We start from the raw sequence: 18,107 nt of genomic DNA, 5'->3' as shown, positions 1-18,107 counted from the left end.
CACGGCTAAAAAAAGAAGTCTACGAGGTTTTGCATTTCAACAGACCTGGATGATAGTGTTGAAAAATTGTGCAAGGTCTTTTGAGTGACTTCCAAATGGAGAAAAGATGTCAGCATTTTCCATTATAAATCGTCCAAATGTGCTGCATGAATATTTTGGGATCGACAGACTATAGTGTCACAATTTACGTCCATAATTACTTTCCACACATTTTGTGTAAATTAATGTTACTAATTTATTGTTAGAGTTGCTTTCCATAGTTTAAAGTTCACTCAGCCGGTTTTACTAGGCGGGTTCTAATCCCGTGCATTTAAGAATTCAGTCTGGGCGTAGCAATTGGAGAGAGCGGACGTTTTCTACCAGCTCCCTCATTTCATCCTACATGTAATGTATAAGTATTTCTGACCAGAGTCCAACTATTCTGGATCCCTTTTTGTACCTTAATCTCAAGTCTGTTGAAGAATTGGAAATTTATCTGTAAATTATCACCTGAATAAAAGCTACGTAAACCTATTGAACGTTATTATTTTGGAGCCGCAACGCCACCCGGCGACATATAGTCCCAATATATAATCGGAAAATCAAACCAGGCAACATCTAGAGCTCTCTATTCGGATCATATGTATATAGCTGCTGGAATAAACATCTGCTTAGTTATGCAAACGTAAACAAAATTGCATTGCTAAAAATACTAGTTTCACAAATAACTAGTTTCACAAATTACCGGGTATTTTAATGTTTACTGTATTTTAATTTTTAATGTCGTCAGTCCTACGGTTTTTATCTTCCATCTCAATGATACTGTATCGTCTGTATGATAAAAGATCGTCTAGATTTTTGATGTAAGTATATACATATACATCATATTTGAAATATAAAAATACTCAAAACAAGCATAAAACGCTTTGACTTACTGCGTACGTTACGCTGATATGCCAGCAATACCATATAAGAAAAATAAGTAAAAAGTTATAGCTATTTGGTCGTTTAATCATGTTAATGTTACACAATTTGAATACATTTGATTTTTCCGTTTCGTACTAAACTAAAGCCGAATGAATACAATGCTATAATTGATAGACATAATAAGATAGCAACATGTTGATAATCATTCATTAGATATAATAAAAGATACAAAGTAAATCGTTTCTTGCCAGTCTATACCCTTTTTAAGCGATAAACGTGATGATATTTTCCATTCCGTTCCGCGTTTTAGCAACACCCATACATACATGTGTTTTCCGTATGCAGAAAAGGATTAGTTAAGATCAGCTAAAGGAATTCATTATTGTGTTTTAATTGGATTATCATTATGATGTTGACCAATTTAGGTAAGCATAATACATGTAGTAGCACAATATAATGAGATGCCAGCATACATCAATATCTAAGTTCTACTTTCACTTTCTAAATGTGATCTCCCTTTGACAGCATACTGTATCATCATCTTTTAATATTTAAATAAGCTTATCATCGTTACCTATCCTATCGCATTTGTAAAGTTTCTGTCATTTTAGTTGCAAAAGTTATTTTTTTCATTTGTCAGACTGCACTATTGAGTTGACCCCATATTGACCCTGTATAAACAATTTCTTATTAAATTTGTGTATTACATGCAAGTTAGTGTAGACACTTATCATTTTTATATGAGTTATAATAGGAAGGAAGGAGTATTTCTATTTTAATGTATTATAATGCATCAAATACAATGTAGGTCATGACCTTATGGGACTGTTCTGACCCCACGAAACAGGAAAATACAAAATATCTTCTAATGTCATTATGATGCATCAAATGGTGTAAAGTACATTGATGACCCCCAGGTGTTGTCTTTAACCCCCCCCCCCCCCCGCCTTTATGAAATAGGAAATGATATGATACACTGTATATTTGTTAAATTCTGAGATCTGAGATCCTCATCCCTAAACCATATAATTTATTTTTGCTCTTTGTGTCATTGCGTGTAAAATTGTATATAGATTATGCCCTCTTGGAGACACCCTTACATTTAAGAACTAGAAATAATAATGTATTATATTTTATTCATATATTATACAGTATCCATGTGGGTAATTCCTAGCCTAATGATGTCACTGCTTTGTTTTGGAGACTTTACAATTGCCCCAAATAGGCGAATACACATGACAGTGATGCATATAACATTTTGTTTATAAATCTTAAAAATTGAATTAAGCAATTTCCAAAATGTTAATGTGAATCACGAGAGAAAAAGCAATCAAGAAATGATTTAAAATTTGCTACTGTACACAAATAAGAATGTATTAAGAAGACTGAATCTTTATAACCAGGTTAGATGGGGGGGGGGGGGGTGAATGTGGAGTATAAACATTTATAAATTTGAATCATTTTATTTGGTTGTTATTAATTTTAACTTAATTATTGTTGATGAATACTACTTATTGATCCCAAGGTAGAAATATGACCTCTGATCATATCTCAATAGATCATTTGTCAATTATGCAAGGTGAAATGTAATTTTTTTTTAAAATAACATTTTCTACCAGTTTATAAACGTTTTTAGACACCCAAATTATATTTTGATTTTAATAGATCATTCGACAAGGGAGGGGGGGGGGGGAGAACAGTTTATATTTGAGTTTGTTTGGGGGTGGGGGTTCCAAGTCATATATTTGACAATTTTTTAATGTAATTTAAAATAAGACTAAGCCATACTACAGTCATGAACATGAATAGTATAGAACAAAACACAAACTAATACATGTACATGTATATATACATAGGAAGTATTACAAAACAGATGATTGATCTATATCTGGGTTCTTAAATTGAATCATATATCATGTACATATTATATTATTGTTTCTTTGTTCAAGGCATTTAAGATGGTATGTAGGTCATGATCCCACATGTATTATCATTCTTCATCTTCTTTTTCTTCTTTCCCACTCTGAACTTGTTTCTCAGAGATGGCTGAACAAAATTGTACAAAACTATAGGATATGATAGGCCTGCATAATTATGTAGATGTGCACCCTGGTTTGATTTTTCTCATTTTGGGTTAGACAACCACTTTTCGGGGTAGGGGGGAAGGGGTGTCAAAAGGGTGTGGGGTCTAACATTGAACCTTGTAGGAAGAATCGTAGACTCTATTGTAAATGATAACTTGAAAACGGACAAAGATTATAATATAGGGTTTTCATAATCTTATATTGGCTGTTACTGGCAATATACATGTATAGAGTTTATTAGATCTGACCCCTGGGGTCATCCCAAACCCCCCAGGAATTTGAAATTACCATATATCTCAAAAACTGTTATAATCATGACCCCTAAACCATATATATTCATGTTTCTGATGTCAAGGCGCATCAAATGTTATGTAGGTCATGGGCCCTTCGGGTGGTCCTGACCCCCTCAAACAGCAAGTCCCTTAATATCTTCAAAACAGTTGAGATCCCCACCCTTAAACCATATATATTCTTGTTCCTTGTGTCAAGTGGCATCAAACGGTATGTAGGTCATGGGCCCCGGGGGTGGTCATGACCCCCCCTTGAACAGGAAGTGCACGAATATCTCGAAAACGGTTGAGATCCCCACCCCTTAACCATATATATTCTTGATCCTTAAAGGGCATCAAAAGTTATGTACCAGTAGGTAATGGGCCTCAGGTTTAAATTTATTTTTCAAAACCAAAATGCACATCTATGGAACAGTTCCTATCATATCCCAAGATATGATGTGTCTATCCATTAAATCATAAAAGGAGTTCTAGGATCTATGTTTTTTTGAAGTGATAAACGTCAATTTTCTGCTACTTTTTGACTCCCTGGATGAAATTTAAAGGAACTGAACATGAAACAAATAATTGTTGCTTAATAAATTTTAAAAGCCTTTTCCCAGATAGCATGACTATGTTGGGCCAACGTTGGTAAATGGTAGTTTTGTTGGCCGACAGTTGGCGTTGGGAACACAATGTTGGCCCAACGTTAGACCAACGCTAGCATGTTGCTTTTCAACCTCAAACATCGGTTTGTTATAAAATTAATGTTGGCCCAACGATGGCGCTATGTATGTGTATTTCTCTCTCTACTTGGTGTTGAAAGTACAATGTTGGGCCAACCATGGCGCTATGTATGTATTTCTCTCTCTACTTGGCGTTAAAAGCACAGTGTTGGGCCAACAATGGCGCTATGTATGTATTTCTCTCTCTACTTGGCATTAAAAGCACAATGTTGGGCCAACCATGGCGCTATGTATGTATTTCTCTCTCTACGTGGCATTAAAAGCACAATGTTGGGCCAACCATGGCGCTATGTATGTATTTCTCTCTCTACTTGGCGTTAAAAGCACAGTGTTGGGCCAACAATGGCGCTATGTATGTATTTCTCTCTCTACTTGGCATTAAAAGCACAATGTTGGCCCAACGATGGAGCTATGCATGTATATTTCTATATATAATGTTTAAATTGTAACATTGAGCCAACGTTGGCCCAGCATTTAAAATGTGCTCTCACTCACAGTCAAGAGGGTTGGGTTCTTAACGTTTAGCCAATAAATACACATCATAGTCATTGTTTACCTACAATTTTTTTTAAGATCAACTCGTCACAATGGGCCAGTGTTGGCCCAACGTTCGTTAATATGGTACATCAATTAATAATTATTGCCGATCAATGGCCCATTGTAGACCCTTCTTATGCAGAAAATTCACTAACAACAATATTTCTTAAAACTAGCGATAAGAACATGCAGCATTGTACCAACGTTGGACAAACTGTATGAATATTGTATTTTTTAGTACTAGACATGCACACATTCTTAATTTAGAGAATCACAGCATTGCATCTTTTTAAAAAAAACATATTATGATATATTTTTTTTAAGATGCTATGCAGTGATTCAATAAATAATTGATTTAATGATTTTTGCTTACAACAGGATTTTGGCCCAATATTGGCTCTACGTTAATTAAGAACCATGAAAAACGGTATAATGTAAGCTGATTTTATTAAGTTGGCCCAATTTTGACCCTTTATTTGTAAGACTACATAACTATAGTTCTTTATGTAACTGGATGCATGATATTACTTAGTTGGCCCAATGTTGGCCCTGTGTTGGGTTATTAATGTAAATTAATAACATTACCTATAGTAAAGTTGTGATCTTTTCGCAGAATATAATACTGTTGTGATACAACGGTTCATTGTATGAAAAACTATACCTACAATATCATTGTTGGCCCTTATTATAGAAATAGAAATATGTATGTGCTTTAAAACTATTAGATCTATAATTAAAGGTTAAAGGGACATTATTATCGATATTGTTCAAGTTTTTTATTTAAAAAGTAGTTTTTATTAATTCAAAAGACATTATATTCATATAGTCACTGAGCTGCTGTCAAAATACCACAAGCACATAAAATTATGCCTGTGTGTGTGTACAGTTAATATACCCTCACTAACGATGAACTAAGATCGAAAGGGACAAATGTTGGTGTAAACACTGCACTAAGCAGAATAGATAAGAGAAAGTTTCAGAATTAAGCAATTAACGCCAGCAGGAACACAGCGGGATACTGGTCAGCCGGGGAAGAAATGAAGAAATTTTATAGGATGGTCAGAAAGCAGCAAGGTCATTTTTCCCGCCAGTGGTCTGAGAGAACAAAGAAGTGAGAATAAGTGAGGAATAAAACATCAAGAAAAATGTAAGTTTTAACTCATTTGTAACTAAATTGTTCCAAACTATTGGTCTATACCTGGAGTATGTAGGTTTAGAATATTTATGACTTCCAAGCAAAAGAAATGTAGTATTCCGGCTTTTTAACTACATGTATTTATAAATGGTTGTAAGTTGTATCAAATATTTCAAATAATATTTACTGAAAGCTTAATTAATTATATACCGGTGATTGCTTTTAGGTAATTTCCTTTAACTGCTGCATATACTCTTAATTGCTTTTTTTATTTCAATTTCTTTGTTTGCCAGTTATAAACATGACTGCTATTAATTAGTGACTTGATTCAACTTGCTGACACAGTTGTATTTAAAAATGGCAGAGGGAAAGAGAATGAGTGGTACATCATATTGGTCAATTAGAAGACGTGTTCGCAGATTAATAGAACAAAATTTCTCTGAAAATGAAGTTTGCGTAGTTAGTAGTAATGATTTAGAATCAGAAACTGGGGACACAAACACATGTACAGCAGCGTTACATGACTCCCCAGATAATGATTTGGTATTTCATGACCCCCCAGATAATGACTCGGGTGCACAGAACACTGATGACGGAGAATTATTTGATATGCACATAAATAATGCGTCTGATGACTTTGAAATGCATTTTGACAATTTGAATGCTCGAGATCCTGTTTTGGGTGATTTATTAGAAACTGATTCAGATGAAAATAGTGAAAATGAGTCAGAACAAAGTTTAAAAGAATTTTTAAGAGAATGGGCTGTCAGGAATCAAACTCCAAACATGTCTTTGTCAGAACTTTTGGGATTTTTACGTATTTTTCATCCTGAATTGCCAAAAGATCCCCGTACTTTACTTAAAACAAAAGTCAACTACAATATTTTGAACAAATGTGGTGGGCAGTATTACTATTTTGGCATTGCATCATCTTTGTCAAATCAAATTAAAGATAATGCAGCTTCATTACCAGAGCAATTTTGTCTGAAGCTTCAAATCAACATTGATGGGTTGCCCTTATTCAAAAGTACAAGTGACCAATTCTGGCCAATCCTAGGAAAAATCCAAAATGTTAAAAACAACAATGATGTCTTTATTATCTGCTTGTATCATGGTTTGAAAAAGCCTGATAACCTTCATGAGTATCTAGATGATTTTGTAAATGAGTACATAGAGGTAGAAAAAAATGGAATTGATTGTTTTGGGAAACATTTGCTTGTCAGTATCCATTCAATAATTTGTGATGCTCCAGCTAGAGCATTCATAAAAGGTGTAAAATCATATTCTGGTTATCACGGTTGTGACAAGTGCACCCAACATGGAAACTGGTTAGGTAAAGTGACTTTTCCTGAAACAAATGCCCCACTCAGAACAGATCAATCATTTGCGCAACAGCTTGATGAAGACCATCATTTAAACATTTCCCCTCTTTCAAGAACATCTATAGGAATGGTGTCACAAATTCCATTAGATTACATGCATTTAGTGTGTTTGGGTGTCATGAAACGCCTTTTGTTATTGTGGATAAAAGGCCCCTTTCAATGCAGATTAGGATCACGTGACGTGCTACAGATATCCACAAACTTGGTGTATCTTAAAGATAATATTCCCTCTGAGTTTGCTAGGAAGCCAAGGCCATTATCTGAAATAGATAGGTGGAAAGCAACTGAATTTAGACAGTTTTTGCTGTACACAGGCATCATTGCCCTCTCAGGTGTAATTCATCCAAATATCTATAAAAATTTTCTACTGTTTTTTGTCGGAATTCATATTCTTCTTAACGAAAGACTCTCGAATGAATATAACCAATATGCACACGACCTGCTAGAGACTTTTGTTATACATTTTTATCAGATATATGGCAACGATATGGCTGTATACAATGTTCATGGCTTGGTACATCTTTCAGGTGACGCCCATATGTTTGGAAGTTTAGATAACATTTCAGCATTTCCTTTTGAAAACTTTCTCTCAAAATTAAAAAGAATGATAAGAAAGCCAAAATTTCCGTTAGCTCAAGTTGTACGTAGATTGTCAGAACAGGCAGAAATTCAGAAAACTATAAAAACATTTCCCTATTTGACAAAACCCCATAACAATGGGCCTATACCTGATAGATTATTAAATGGATGCCAGTATCTAAAGGTGGAAACAGAGAGGTATACTTTGAAAGTAAATCACAAAGACAGCTGTGTACGGATAGATGGTAAAATTTGTAGACTACAAAATATAGTATCATTGGAAAATGACATTTTCCTTGTTTATAAAGTCTTTCAAGGAGAAGAAAATTTTTTCACAACTCCATTGGAATCTAGATTACTGGGCATTGTAAAGGTATCCAATCTAGATAACATTCTCCATGTTGTCAAGATATCTGAACTGCAATCAAAATGTGTCATATTGCCCTTTAAAACGAAACACATTGCAATTCCATTTACTGATGCAGAATGGTAATTAAAGCTTGAGTCAAACAAATTTAAATGTGTACATGTATGTGTGTATTAGTGTGTGTCTGTGTGTGTTTAATGGGAGGTATTCAACAAGTGTCAGCATCATGATGCAAGTTAATTAATGTTAATACAGTAGTCGAGATGTTTATCTAAAAAGAAAAATTATTTTAATTTGGTCTCACAAATTATCAGGTCAAAAAAGTTAAAATATGCAGTGGTTGAGTTCACTGAAGAAGATGAAGTTGAGGTGGTACCAGTGGGATGGCTAGCAGATGGTGGAAATAAATGTAACTGGCCAAACATAAGATCAACAGCAAAAATATCGTCCTTAATAAAGGCTGATGTAGCACCTAAGGACGACTTTAAATTGCTTCCAATCAGAGTCCTGGCCAAAACAGGTATGATATTAACATTTATATTATGTACAAGAATGTTTAGAGAAACACAAAAATTATGCATGACCATCTTAATTTTGCTACCGGGGGTAATTAAAGACATCATTTTGTAGCTGACTATGAAGATGCTCGAAAAAAATGCTCGAAGGCCACCTATACATCTGATCTTCAGACGGATGCAGAGGAAGCAACGCCAAAAAGAGCTAAAAGGTATGTTCTTATATTTCCTGAATATTAATTCACTATTGATTATGTTGATATTTTCATTGAATTGGTAAATACTTGTATTGAAACACATTCAATATCAGGCCAAACCCACGCTTTATCCCCTCGGAATCAGAGGAGGAAGATGAGGAGGAACCTCTTAGAAGGTCACCAAGAAAAAACAAGAAGACCTTACCAAGTGTGCCCTCATTACCCCCATTACCCTCACTTCCATCACCACCAGCACAAGCATCAAGACCTTCCTGTAATTCTACCAGCAATACGCTGTTTGATAGAGGTCCCATGAGTGGCCAAGGTACTTTCATATATACCTATAAATGGTTAACTGCATGGGTACCGGGTAATTGCAATTTTGTATTTTTAAGTTTGTTTGATCATATTTAATGTTATTTGAGACATATTTAATAATTGGAAAACTGTATGTTATTTTCATTTTACAGCAGCAACAGAGAAAAGATTATTCAATTGTTTGGAGAAATTGCTCACAAACGTTGAAGAACTAAAAGTGCAGACAAACATCAATACCAGGTTGCTTCAAAGTATGAATGCAAAAATTGAAGTGGTTAATGGTCGCAATTGTGAGGACCAAGAAACTTCAAGCTCAATAGAAATAGATTTTCCACTAAAGACAAAGGAGGAACTTGAAAAACTAGAGGATCTTCTTTTGAGCTGCGAAACCACTAAAAACTTAGTAAGTAAATGAACCTCTGTTGCAAACACCATCCTATTAATTTCAAATTAATAATGGTAACATATTTGATAGCTAGATCAATTTACCAGTATTAATCGTGTATGAAAAAAAGTCAGTAGTTAAAATGGTGATTATAACTTGTTTATAACATTTCTTTTTTTAATCTGATGATAAAGGTGAGGTCTCTTTCTACAATTGGAGGAGAGAACATAAAGACAAATGTTCGACGACTTCTTGCCTACATGTTTTCAACAGATCTTGCAAAAGCAATCAATTGGATCGGAAAGGGTGGAAAAACGGCATTTTCTACCTTGAAAATAAAAGATGTCTTGACAGGTAAGTTGATTCATGTTTCATTAATTCTAATCAAAAATAATTTGATTCTTAAATATTTGTACACTTGAAGTGACTTTTTAAATGTCACAAAGAAATTAATTTTTATCAAAAGAATAATTTACTCTGAATTTTCCATTTGCAGCTACAGTTCGGAAAAACAGACTATGTTCATCGGCAACGGACTCGGAAATATTCGAAGTTGCTAAAAACTGGTTTAGATTCGCAAGCGACAGGGATGGGGGGCGTAAGAAAAGAGAAGAAAAAAAGAAAGAAAAGGAAATGACTGATCAGCAAAGTGTGGAGGATCAGACCCAACATTGAGCAAACATTTCACTTTAACTCCATGCAATTTGTTCTGAAAATAAGTAATAGAGTTACAAGTAATAAATATCAATGTCATTATTATTATTGTTTCATTATCTCATTATTATCATAATTTGAACCGATGTTGTTATTTAAGCATTAAAAGTCTAACTTGCACGCAATTTCAGTTTAGTTATACAATGGTACAATGCTGGGTCGACATATCTAAGGCATAAGGCAGCATTGTGGACTTCATATTTACATTGCAGACAAAAGCGCAATGTTGGAACAATGTAAAGAACTGAACAGAACGTTACCCAAACATCAGTTGGCAATTGGTATATTTAAATAATGTTGTAACAACGATTGCAATTTAACAAACCGCATTGTACCAACGTTGGACCAACTTTATTATCTAATTTTGATCAGAATTCCAGCGTTGGGCCAACGTAACAAAAAATTTAGTAGGTATTAGTATGTTGGAGTAACGTTGTACCAACATTGACATATTAACCAAGTATGTTGTACCAACCAAGGCCCATCACGTTGGGCCAACGATTGCAATTTAACAAACCGCATTGTACCAACGTTGGACCAACTTTATTATCTAATTTTGATCAGAATTCCAGCGTTGGGCCAACATAACAAAAAATTAAGTAGGTATTAGTATGTTGGAGTAACGTTGTACCAACATTGACATATTAACCAAGTATGTTGTACCAACCAAGGCCCATCACGTTGGGCCAACGATGCACCGATGAGCAAAAGGACATTGGGCCAACGTAAATAGCCAACAATGGGCCAACATAACCAGCATTGTTGGGCCATTGTTGGGCCAATGTTATCATACTATCTGGGTTGAAACTTAAAAATGAGGTCTGTTACCTTTTTGTTTATTTCTATCAAGAGATTTTATCAATTTAACACTCTCAGTGAAAGGTTTATGGAGGTAATCCATTATTCCCCAGCATGCATCTGTTCTCTGACGTAGATAAGCCATATTGCTGCTAGTGACTGGGTCAATGTTGGAACTAGGCCAGTGTTTATGTACAGAGTTGATAAGAGTTGCGAAGAAAAAATATGTCTTGATGTGAAGAAAAATTTTGTGTACTGTCATTAGAAGACAAGGATTTATTACATTTCTATAAATGAACCTCAGATAACTATTTATGATTTGTACAAACATGAATAGATAAATTAATTTGTGAAATCTAAGACCATCACATTCCAGAATATTGTAAGGAGATGTGGCAGTCAGTGTTTACATAAATAAAATGCTGTTTTTAGATTTCAATTTAAATTAATATAAAATTGTAATTTCATTTTCTTTGTGGGATTTCTTACCGTTAGTTTTTATTTAAATGCCCTAGAAATTTTTCTGATTTGTTTTTTTTTAATACATAAGATCTTGATGATATGTACGCCGGTTTTGTTTATGCTGTCAGTAGAATAACAGGACTAAGACACTCTTTAAAAGTCAGGATGCTGTGCAATGCACCTTGTGTGCTCATTTATGTAGCACATATAATGTTCAAACTCATAAACAAGAAATTCCCGAGTGCAAGAAAAAATAGGTCACAATAACATTGATCCACGGACATTCCATTCTAGTTACATGTCACATTAACTGCTGGTGGGAATGCATCATTCTGAGATCCAAAATCTTCCTCCATAAACACCGTTTAAAATGACAACTCTTTACATTCCTTTCAAGTTTCCATTCACATTTTGTATGGCATTTTATCTCTGTTACTAAACGTGTGTAAAAATGCAATGTGTCCCACTGACGGCAGCATCAGTGCTGCCCTCTCTTAGATGCCTAGAGATAACCCAGCAGGGAGGTAATGATTTTAACAATATGGCAGCGCTCATGGATTGCAAGAATAAGTTATTCTAAGTGGTATATCTTTTTACTGAGGAAAGCTCTGTCTAAACGGTTTTCAGATATCATTATACACATCAAACAGACAAATTTGAGCCCTTGATAATTTTTTCATGTTTACTTCCTTTAAATTTTTAAAACCTTACTGCACATCTATAGAACAGTCCCTATCATATCCCAAGATATGATTGTCTATCCATTAAATCATAAGAGGAGCTCTTGGATCTATGTTTTTTTGAAGTGATAAACGTCAATGTTCTGCTACTTTTTGACTCCCTGGATAAAATTTAAATTTTTAAAACCTTCCTGCACATCTATAGAACAGTCCCTATCATATCCCAAGATATGATTGTCTATCCATTAAATTATTAGAGGAGCTCTTGGATCTATGTTTTTTTGAAGTGATAAACGTCAATTTTCTGCTACTATTTGACTCCCTGGATGAAATTTAAATTTTTAAAACCTTATTGCACATCTATAGGACAGCCCCAATTATATTCCTAGAGATGACGTAGCTACTCCAAAAGTTGTAAGAGGAGTTCTGGGAACCATATTTTTTTTGCCAAAAAAATGTCATTTATTGTTGCCCACTGATCCCTTTAATAAAAAAAAAATTCTGGAACCTGATCACGCCTCAATATGACACCCCCAATCATATTCTAGAAGATCATTTGGCTACTGCCAAATAAAAAGAAGACGTTTTTGAAACCAGTTTTTTTGTAAAAAAAAAACCCCAAAAACACGTCATTTTAGCCATTAAATGACCCCCAGGACAAAATTGAAAATTCCAAAACCTTATGCGCATCTATAGGATACCCTATAACATATTTCAAAATATGATTTATCTACTGTTGAAAATGTAGGAGGAGTTCGTGGAAGAAGGTTTTTTGTGAAAAAACGTCATTTTTTACCAATTATTTGACCCCCAGGACTAACAGAGAATTTTTGAAACCTTTTTACAAAACAACATGATACCCCAAATCAAACTCCAAGAGTTCAGTTCGCAGGTTTATAAGATGTAAGAGCAGTTTGAGAAAGTGAAGCGTGACAGACGGACGAACGGACAGACGGACGGACGGACGGAACAGGGTAACAACAAATTACCCGAACTTTCTTTAGAAAGTGTGGGTATAAAAAGTATACGCCTGTCTATCGATCGGTCAAAACCTACAGCGACTGAAACTGACAGGACTGAAATCTAAACCCCCTGTATATCGATTGGTCAAAACCAACAGCGACTGAGATTGACAGGAAACTGAAAGAACTGAAATCTACATCCCCTGTTTATCCATTGGTCAAAACTTACAGCGACTGACATTGAAAGATAAATGACATTACTGAAATCTACACTCCCCGTTTATCGATTGGTCGAAACCTACAGCGACCTGAAAAAGTCAGAGACGATTTGAATATATATATATATATAAGAGTTCCAAATTTTCTATTTCACAAACGGTTTCTGGATTTAAAAATCTGTCTTCAGGTAAACAAACAAAGAATATGAAAATTGTTTTTCTTCAAAACGCTAACTTTGACGTCGTGATGCAATGAGAGTCTTTGCAAGACAGGTACAATTCAATAGTATACGATGGTTTTAAATAAAACCATCGAATCCAAGACTCAGGAGTTTGTCTTCACTATAAGAAAACACATTAATAAATTAATTAATTATAATTTTTCGCGTGTATTTGTATGCAACTTTGTCTATCTGTCCCTGTACTCTATCAAAATGCAAATGTTAAACCTATATTGTCCGACATAAAATGTTAATAAAAAAAGAAAATTGTGGCCAGTTTTTTTTTCACCGTTTGTGTCAATTATAATTCTCTTCATATTTGATTTTTCGATCGTCTTCGGTGAATGATTACATAACTAATATGACTACAGCATACAAATTCACCTCTAATGACTTTACCCAAAAACTTACAAGAAAACTATGAAATACACTATTGCTAAGTGTTGGAGTTAAATATAAAAAAATGAATTGACAAGTGTTATCTCTTGTGTAAAACATGATTTTTTTTCGCTAGATTCATGCTTTTTCTGAATTATTTTTCAACAATATTTTGGAAATTTTCTGGAAAATGCAATTTTAGAATAAATATAAAAAACTAAGGTAATTGCAGACCAAATTACTCTGCAAAGGTTGGCAAGATTATTTGTATTGGTTTACAGTTGACATTTCATGTTTGATATTGTGGTAATATTTGCTTTGAAGCAAAGTTCCATAAAAGTGTTGAAATTTGAACCTTTAATAATATTACATTCATACATCCGTATATTTGTTCGCTATTTTATACAGTTTACCAATAAAACGCTTAGCACTTTCGTATGCAGAAATAATAAAATCTAAAACTAGATATCTCGCGCAAGCGATATCTAATGCTTAATATTTTTAACCGTACATTTTGTTCATATATATGTATATATCGTATCCTAAAATTTTCTTGATTGCTCTATACCGTATTTAAAAAAAAAAAATAAAGAAACAATTGCATGATTTGAAATTTTGTGGAGTTGGTTGAGTTGAAAAATCTAAACTGAAATTGTTGATATATAATACATGTACTTGGCCATAATTCTTTTCAATGCAACTGACAGGGAAAACACAAACCTTTTTTAATTTCAAACCAGTAAGTATGTATTTAGTGCCTCGCATCTCTTCACTATAGGTAAAACTGTACTATAATTATTATCAGTGTTCCAAATAAGATTTTCAGATAACAGTCTATTTTTATTGAGAGAGGATGGCGTCACCCCCACCCCATTCAACTTCCCCGTTAAATGTATACATCAGTACATCAATTATTCATATACTTGCACGCAGGACACAGTCTGTTCATATTTACAAATTAATGTATAAGGTCTAATACCAATCTATCTTGGAAAGCAGTGTATCAAATTTAAAAATGCTAATGTGTGTATATTTATGTGCATATTTTAAACCACAGTTGTCAGTTAAATTGCCCTGCACGTTCCGGTGTGACATTAATTAAACAAAGCGCGTTCCTGGACATCCCGTAATGAAATGTTTTATATTAACCAAACAAAAGATGTCCGATACAAGGTGCCTACCCGCGATGCATGATGCGCTCGTTCTACGCTTCTCGCCATGGAGTTGATAAGTCAACCCGCGTTTTTGTAACATTGCTCTAGAAAGTTCTACCGATTCTCTCACCAGAAGTCGAGCTTTGCAAGCGTTATAAACATCAAAACTAAAATCGCTCATTCAATAAACAAATTGCTTTATTTTTTATTATTTAACGTTTGTCAAATCTTAACTTCTATGTGTACAGAAGTAAGTCCCCAATCAATTTATTCATTTCTTAACGTAAATATTCGTTATTATTTCATTGCAAGAATATATTTTGATGTAAACTTTCACCAATCTTACTCTCATATTTGCTATTTCTTGCTAGTTCATCGAAAATGAAGGTAATTTTTTAATGAACTTTACAAAAATAACTTATCAGATAAAATTCGATGATAGCTCTCGGACATCATATCAAACGTGCTGAAATACCAAATGTGTGAGCAGTCACTCTTGTGCAGGCATTTTTTAAGTTAATTGACAAAAAGTATAGATAGGGTAAACAATTTTGGGAACGTTGAATAAGATGTTTTTAGGGAGCTACGAGAACGCTAGACTAAGATGAAACAAAATAATATTTTTAAAAACCGCTGAATAGAAATGAATTTTATTTTTGTCCGATGCACGATTCCAAGATTCATCTTTATATAAAAATCTCAACGGTTTCCGGATATTGCATATGGTTATTGCATGGTAGTTTTTACATGTAATACCGTTGAATCATTATAAGTCAGCGTGGCTCAATTTTGTGGTATTTCTGGGTACCCCCACCCGTTCTAGATGAATCTAATTATAAAATTTTAAGTTTTTATACTGAAGCTGAAAACCAACGCTTTTACGAAATTACATCCCCCACAAAAAAGCAAAAAGTCCATACTCCACGAAATTAAATGATATCACAGAATTATGTTAAAGATAAGAGATTGTGCGAAAAATACAGCTTCAGATTACGAACATGAATACATTACATATTTAAAAAAAGCGCCAACTCCCCTAAACAAACCAAAAACCAAAAACCAAAAAAAAAAATAAAAATAAAAAACAACAAAAAGAAAAGAAAAACCCAACATATTCTTTTACGCTCATTCAAAGAAATAGCACCTGTTTTTTTAAAGCGTACAAAATTAAACAAAATAACTGACGCATTTATTTTTATAGTTCTAATTCCTAAAATCGAACGCATAAAAATGTAATTACATCTCTACCTTCGTAAGAAAAATCCTTCTTGTCAGTTCCAACGTTTGCAGTAAATGATACCTCTTCTTCAAAATCATCTAGACTGTTCGAACCAATACATTTATAAGCTGAAATTTAATCGTTACAAAATTATAAACGATTCGCTATCTAAGGACGTTATATATTCAAGATACGACATTCAGTATCAAAAATATATAAATTCATTTATGATTTGCAACTTCAATGGTATTTAACATGCACTTAACGACTTGCATTGGCTTACATGTACCAAATTTTAAGACACATACATAATCGATATTTGAACTTCCACCATTATATCTTTTATTTTTATTTATCAAACTAGAAGCAATTTAAGACAGCATTGTTGCAGTTGCACATGAGTACTTACGTTCTGTAGAAATATCATTCTTCACATCTTCAGTGTCTGCTATAAGAACGTTTAGTTCTTCTAATTCAATTGATGTATTTTTTATATCATTGCCTCTTTTGCAACTGGAAAATTCTAGCATTACAGAAAAAAAAATTAAGTATATAATATCATGATAAATATTTACAAACACTATAACACATAATTCTTTAACATATGGCCCTTCGGCTCAACTGGGGTATCATGCAGCATTATTCTGAATGGGATGAAGCATAAGTCAGATTTTAAAAATCAAAAGAATACCTGTGTGAGATGAACACACCTATGGTCAGTGGTATATATATTCATTACCAAATACCATTCTCTCATTTGTTACAGAAGCTAATATTTAATTCATAACTCTATGAAAACTAACAAGACTGAAGTCTACACGATTTGTCGAAACCTACAGCGACTGAAACTGAAACAGGAAACTGACAGAACTGAAATCTACAAGCCACGTTCATCGATTGGTCGAAAAATTACGATTGCCCGAAATAATCATGATGATGTCAGACTAAAATGCCATCAGGAGACGATTTGACTGTTTCTTTTAGCTAATGTACTACATCAACAGTTATTTAGTGATTTTTTTTCACAATCAGTTCATTAATTTGTTAAAAGAAAGATGTCAGTACATGTATAAACAATGACCTGCTTTCTTTTATGATTAATGCGGATTATGAAGGTCGCGTTCATTGTAGAATTTTTTAACATTTCCTGCTGATGATGGTTATTTTTCTGCAATATTGTCACCTTCATATACCGCATGAATCACCAAAGAAAAGAAAAAATGATAATAACAAACCGACAACTATCTCAAAAATCCATAAAATGAATTAGATATTCAAAGCAGAGCAACACGGACCTCTACAGAGAGGTAGGATCAGGTGCCTAAGAGGAGTGAGCATCCTCTGCTGGCCGGTCACAACCGCCGTGTGCTCTTTGTCGTAGTCGGGAAAAATCCGTAGACAATTAGTTGATTAATTATGATCTAACAATTAGTATGAAAAACGTCAGTCAGCATGCGACCCATAGGAAAATTGTTTTTGCTGACATGGCCGTTCTTTCGACAATAGAACTTACGCAAAGATGATTCAAACGAGACCGTTGATAGTCATGTTTTATCAACTTGTTTGTCAGTAGCTTGCCTCGCCTTAGAAACTGTTCATACGAATAGCATGCCCTTGCGTATCGAATTAATTGAGAGACTAAAACACCATATGCAGGTGATGAAGGAATATTGCTACACAAGTAAGGAAAGTTGGCTATAAAAAAATTGAAGTTTATCATAAAGCTTTGTTTTTAGGTTACCACCATTGTCTATGTCTAATAAAATATTAAGATATGAAACAGATGACGCAGACTCTGTGCTATCTTTCATTTCAAGTTCACAAGGATATCTGGTCGACGTAAGTATGGAAATAACAATTGTTAATTGATAATACGTCGTC

The 18,107-nt window shown here is 33.9% G+C and overlaps 2 protein-coding genes across 2 annotated transcripts in view; one reads left to right on the top strand and one right to left on the bottom strand.

Moving 5' to 3' along the window:
• Window positions 1–18,107, bottom strand: part of LOC128180166 (uncharacterized) — a 68,056-nt gene that overhangs the window by 28,187 nt on the left and 21,762 nt on the right. Inside the window, exon 7 of the mRNA XM_052848052.1 lies at window positions 16,636–16,749. Within this exon, the coding sequence (XP_052704012.1) occupies window positions 16,636–16,749 (114 nt within the window). The remainder of the gene's footprint in view (window positions 1–16,635; window positions 16,750–18,107) is intronic.
• LOC128180171 (uncharacterized) lies at window positions 5,029–10,849 on the top strand. Its single transcript, XM_052848055.1, has 7 exons — window positions 5,029–5,689; window positions 8,320–8,525; window positions 8,636–8,732; window positions 8,831–9,042; window positions 9,188–9,438; window positions 9,615–9,774; window positions 9,917–10,849. Coding segments are annotated over exons 1-7 (1,107 nt in total). The 5' UTR covers window positions 5,029–5,687; the 3' UTR covers window positions 10,096–10,849.

The sequence above is a fragment of the Crassostrea angulata genome, chromosome 4, assembly GCF_025612915.1.
Source record: "Crassostrea angulata isolate pt1a10 chromosome 4, ASM2561291v2, whole genome shotgun sequence".
In the NCBI taxonomy this organism is placed as follows: domain Eukaryota; kingdom Metazoa; phylum Mollusca; class Bivalvia; order Ostreida; family Ostreidae; genus Magallana; species Magallana angulata.
The sequence above is the reverse complement of the archived record's forward strand: the minus strand, read 5'-3'. Positions and strand labels throughout refer to the sequence as shown.

Excerpts from the sequence above, each read along its gene's own strand:
- LOC128180171 (XM_052848055.1), top strand. Across the intron at positions 8,733-8,830 it reads ACGCCAAAAAGAGCTAAAAG|GCCAAACCCACGCTTTATCC; the intron begins GTATGTTCTTAT and ends ATTCAATATCAG. Across the intron at positions 9,043-9,187 it reads AGGTCCCATGAGTGGCCAAG|CAGCAACAGAGAAAAGATTA; the intron begins GTACTTTCATAT and ends TTCATTTTACAG.